The 5320-nt window shown below is 43.9% G+C and overlaps 1 protein-coding gene and 1 long non-coding RNA gene across 2 annotated transcripts in view; both read left to right on the top strand.

Annotated features, from left to right (window-relative positions):
- The first annotated feature begins 136 nt into the window (after positions 1-136).
- LOC109973475 (uncharacterized) lies at positions 137-2392 on the top strand. Its single transcript, XR_002276830.1, has 2 exons — positions 137-1355; positions 1625-2392. It is a non-coding gene; the product is annotated as an uncharacterized LOC109973475 (long non-coding RNA).
- A 1365-nt stretch (positions 2393-3757) lies between these two features.
- The window catches only part of utp18 (UTP18 small subunit processome component), a 7848-nt gene continuing 6285 nt past the window's right edge, over positions 3758-5320 (top strand). The window contains exons 1-2 of the mRNA XM_020623164.1: positions 3758-4146; positions 4824-4960. Coding sequence (XP_020478820.1) covers positions 3928-4146; positions 4824-4960 — 356 coding nt within the window. The 5' untranslated portion in view covers positions 3758-3927. The remainder of the gene's footprint in view (positions 4147-4823; positions 4961-5320) is intronic.

Here is a 5320-nt window from a genome sequence, read left to right as displayed (position 1 = left end):
CTTCGACCAACAGTAGTCCAATTTCCACCAGCACCCTGTAGGTCAACAGCACTGGTGGCGGCCGTTGTTAACCCAGACCTCGACCAATCCCGCATGGAATTCACACTGATGATTCACATGTTTAAATTTGGCATGTTTTTACACCGGATGCCAGACGCAACCCTCTCTATTTATCCGGGCTTGGGACCAACACAGAAGTCACTGGCTTGAAACCCCTGCGGCTAGATTACTTCAGTTACCTTGTAGCAACATTGATTATTACTTTATTAGATATTCTTTTATCTTGCTCTTTAACATCAGAGAAAACAAGACTTTTTCTTTGGAAAAGTTTCAGTTGTGATCTGATCAAATCTAATATTAAAATTCATTGAACGTTTAATAGAACTTGGGAAGGATCTGAGTGTTGGGGACAACACAGGATGGATTCCTCTGCCAGTACCCAGCAGCAGAAATTAGAACAAGACACAACAGCACTAGAGCGTGGACACCCAAACCGAACCCAACCGGACCCGTTGGTGTCTGAGATTCAGACACGTGGGTCGAACTTTAGGCTAGAGCGCTCAGACGTCTGCTTTGTCTAATGATAAGGGGGAAAGCACTGTACAGACTTGGCTGCGTTGGGCTCACGTTCTGTTCGGACATTATATAGTATAAGCTTGTCGTGTCCGGGTCAGGTTCAGATGCCACACTCTCAGGCATGGGTCGGGTTTGGACAGAAATACGTGGCCTGATCCCTGCTCTAAACAGGACATATTACACAAATTAGTCTCAGGTTTTTATGTTAAATGTTAAAAAAACATAAAACAGAATGAAACAAACACACAGAACAAATGTTTTTACCAAAATGTGGAACTGCTCCTTTAATGTGCATAATTCAGAGTCCTGGTAAACCACAGAGACAAACTCTGGAGCAACACGTCCCTCAGCACACCAGATCTGGAGATACCAGAGAAACCAGTAAACTGAAGTGGGGTCAGTTCCTGTGGCATGGCTCTGAAGCCATGTGACAGATTTACTCTGACCCAGATGTTTGTTCACAGCAGGATGACGTGTGAATACACCTGTAAATACTTCAGCTCACCTGTGCCATCAGCCACACCTGTGCTGGTGATGTCATCGATGTGATGGGCTTTATTTTGGCGGGGCGTAACTCGGACAGAGATCAGTCTCTGTGGAGGTGGAGTCTTTAAGTGCCAAGACGGACCGAAGTGAAGCACACACACACTCGGCTGAGCTCCCTTCGTCCTTCTCTAACCACAGACTATTGCATGTTGTGTGTTTCAGCAGCATGACGTCGACGCTTCAGGTTTCTAACATGCAGTGTTAAATAATTACCCATCATCCAGTGTTCCCAGGTATTTTTATTCAACTTCAACTCGAGTTAATCTGACAACTGAGAACCAGTCTGGACACAGTAAAACAGTCATTTCATTCATTTTTCTGTCTAAACTGAATATTTTGAGACTGAAGTTGTAATTTTACAAGGTCAAAGTTTTAATGTCATAGTTAGAAAGTAGGTAGTTGTGTTTTATTTTTTTTCTTTCAGTGCCACGTGACATGTTCAGTCACTTCCTGCACTTTCTCTGCATGTACAAAGTGTTTTCTCTTGGATTTCTCCTTCTAGGCTGTGTCCACATCTCAGGCCTTGATGTTTCAGTCAGATCTGACCTTGTTGTGTTGCTGCTTCCCGTCCGTGTGTGTCAGCGCCATGTACCTGGCTCCGGTGTGAACACAGCTCAGCTCCTGAACTGCCACACATGCACAGATGTAACCCATCTGTGAGCCACGTGCACAGAAGAATAACAACCAGGTCATGTGTGTGACAGTCAAATGTGCCAGTTTCCTCAGACAGGAATTGGATCTAGGAGCACATATGCAGGTAACCCAGATCTGATCTGAGAACACCCGACTTGGTCTGTTCACGCTGCTGTAGGAACTTGAGTTGTGATGTGGATGCAGAGATTTGGACCGAGCACTTTTCTGTTTCCATATCAAAATCATAAAAATGATCCCAGGTTTTAAAAACATTTTGCAGAGCTCAACCCTCATTAATGCTTTTAGATGTGATTTTATCATGTGACCGACTCTTTGTTAACTAACACAAAGCTCTGTTTGCCTTACGAACTGTAAAACGCTTGGCCACACACATGAACCTGTGACTAACTGTTGTGACTTGTTACTGTGCTGGCAGATGACAGCACTGATGAAACCTGTAGTGGTGATAGTGTCCCACTCTCCTGTAGCTTTAGATTCAAACTGGGACTGATGGTTTGTGTCAGTCCCAGTTCAGCAGCATGCTCGCTCTCTTTGGGCTCTTTACCTGCAGCTGAAAGAAACTCTCCCTCTAAGTGAAACTAAACCTGCACACATTAAAGATCAGTGATCACCAATGGAGGCTGTTTGTTTATTTGTCTGATCGTTCTGGAAAAGGCAGGAGCTCCTGGACCAGTGGTTTCATCACCTGCTGTTCAAGAACAAACCTTAACACGGGTTTTAAGTGACACTCGGAAGTCTGCAGTTCTGATCACATGTTGTCAACAAACAACAAAACAGAAATAACACTGTGACACCAGGGGCCTATTTCAAGAAGGCGGTTTTGTCAAAACTCAGAGTTTGTTAACCCCGAAATGAGGGCAACTCGGAGTTTTCGGTTTCAGAAACGGAGGTAACTTAAACCCGTGAAGCGGGGTAAGTTAAACCCGTTTCACAAAGAGAGGTAATCTAAACTCAGAGTCAGTTACTATGGCAAATTACTCTGTGAACCTAACCTGCTGGCGAGCAGGTTTTGTTCAGGAAACTCAGAGTTTCCTCTGGGTCTCCACCCCTTTTTAAAGTGAAAGGTGTTTAATACCTCATTTAATCTTTCAGTACATTCATAGATTGCACACGTTTCCGTCACGCAGAGACCAAAATGGCGTGTCCATTCATAGAGGATCCTGTAGATGAGGACGCTGTATTAATTCGCAGGGAATTGCATTTACGTCGGGAGAGGATATTGAGGCCACAAGTTGATTTTTTTGTCATATCCCCATGTATTTTTATTTGAGCGGTACCGTTTTTCTAGAGAGTCTTAACATATATCAATAATCTTATCCACCCAAACATCAGACACATCCCCCATCGTGGCCGTGCTCTTACATCCGAGCAGATGCTTTGTGTTGCGTTACGATTTGTTGCAAACGGCAGTTTTCTTTATAACATCGGGGATGCAGAGCACATTAGTAAGGCCACAGTACGTAGAATAGTTCGTAAAGTGTGCCTCACCCTCAAGCGCTTTCTGTGAATTTTTGTTGTGTTTCCTGGGCACAAACCCCTCAGAGCCATTAAAGAGGAGTTTCACAGGATTGCAGGTTAGTGGTATTGAATTCGTTTCAGTAAGGCTAATCTGAAAAATGATGATCACTTAATAACATCTTGCTGTGACCTCTGGAAATAAACTAATAATTAGAATCCCCTTCAGGATTTCCTAATGCGGTTGGATGCATTGATGGCACACATGGGTTCCGTTCCAGCTAAACGCACGTGGAACATGTATGTTGCTTGTTCCCACCTGCAGCCACGGTAAACTGGCACAAACAGGCCTCTCCATGGATTACCGTGCGCTGTTTGGTCATAATGACCTCCCCCCTTCTAGTTGTGCCCCGGCTTCTCGTCGTCCTCCCTTAGGTTGGATTGAATAACGTGATTACTTTTGTCACACCACCCCTTTTAGAAAAACAAACTTCCTGCATTTCCGCCTGTGAACATTAGAGGGCAGTCTTTTCTTTGTCGAAGTTCAGGGGTCACATGGGCGGAAGCACGTGACAACAGGAAGCAACCCCACATGGGCAGAAATGAACAGCTGCAAGTAGAAGATATAAACATTGTTTTCCATGTCTGTTTGGTTTGACACAAGTCCTTAGTTTTCTTTATTTGGCTTTAAACAACATGGAGGACATGAACGTTATCAAACTGCCGGCGACGGAGAAGCAAGCATCGACCAAGAAAAGAGCTCGATCTACGACGTTTGACCCAGAAAAAGAAGAACGAACACGGAAGAAACACGTGCAGAGTCTGGCGGTGCTGGGGGAGGAGGACGGCTCGGTGAAGCTGCTGGAGGAGCTGGTGTTCGGGGCGGAGGAAGAGCTGGTGGACAGACTGGTGGAGGTGACACTTTAGTCAGACTCTGTTCAAAAAGCTGTTTCATTAATATTCTTATTGTCCTTAGCCTGATAGGCCTGTTTGCACCTTACAACAACGTGTGTTGATACCAAAACAAAGTATATTTATTATGTATTATTGGTGGATTCAATGTATTATTTATTCAGATGTCAACCTAAATATTGATCAACTAAATGACCGGTTCTCTTCAGACTGGTCTGGACCAGACCCGCTAAAGAAACTAGCTAATTGTTTTGTTAAGCAGTCTGCTGTGGGTCTCTCCCCATAAACTACAATCTGTATTTTGTTGAGAAGAAACGTGAAAATCAAGTGAAACGACCTGTTTTACTGCTACAACCAGATGAGTATATGCTGACTTTATGAGAGTAGTGGTTCAGCCTTTACACATTGGATTAAAGAAGAGCTTACGATGAGTGGGAGCTACTTTTTAAGAGTCATTCAACACATCATGTGTTGTTCAGTGTATTGTGCAGTTACTGACCAGCACAGGGATATAAAGTTGTATACTTTCTGAAAGGAGTTTGGCTTTTTGTCAGAGAAACTGGGCCTTTATGGCCTTTTTCTTTGTGTTAGCTTGGTCCTGAGGCTCAGCTGTAGTTACATGGCAGCAGGTGCACCGATCTGATCCTGTGGTTAAAGCTTTGTTCCCTTTCACTGAGCAGGAGGATGAGGAGCGGCCTGGAGCCCTGTTGGTGGAGGACAAAGATGAAGAGTCGGAGGATGAGAGCGAGACTCTTCTGCAGCGCCACCAGACCAGAGGAGCCGCCTGGGTGGATGAAGATGACGAACTGGAGGAGGAGTGAGTCCCTTTTGTTGGTTTCTGCTCTTGCTGTCAACACTGGGCTTGGTGATTACAGGCTGATTCAGAGTGAATTTTAGTCACAAAGAAGAACTTTTTAGTTGTGTGTGTGCAGAGCTGTTGTTCAGTTGGTGCTGACACCTTTACCTCGACCTAGAAGTCTAATAGGTCAAAGTGTTTATTTGTCATATGCACAGTTAGGAAACGTGTTTCCCTCTACAATGAAATTCTTACTTTGCCGTCCACATGAATGCCACAAAATACAAATGAAATATAAAGTAGATAAATAAGTAACACAAAATCTAAGGCACTTTAAGCAGCAAATGCAGCAATATAATAAAAATATATAAGAATATAATA

Source organism: Monopterus albus, unplaced genomic scaffold (genome assembly GCF_001952655.1).
Source record: "Monopterus albus unplaced genomic scaffold, M_albus_1.0 scaffold292.1, whole genome shotgun sequence".
NCBI classification, from domain to species: Eukaryota; Metazoa; Chordata; class Actinopteri; order Synbranchiformes; family Synbranchidae; genus Monopterus; species Monopterus albus.
Note: the sequence above shows the minus strand (reverse complement) of the source record. Positions and strands in the feature narration are given on the sequence as shown.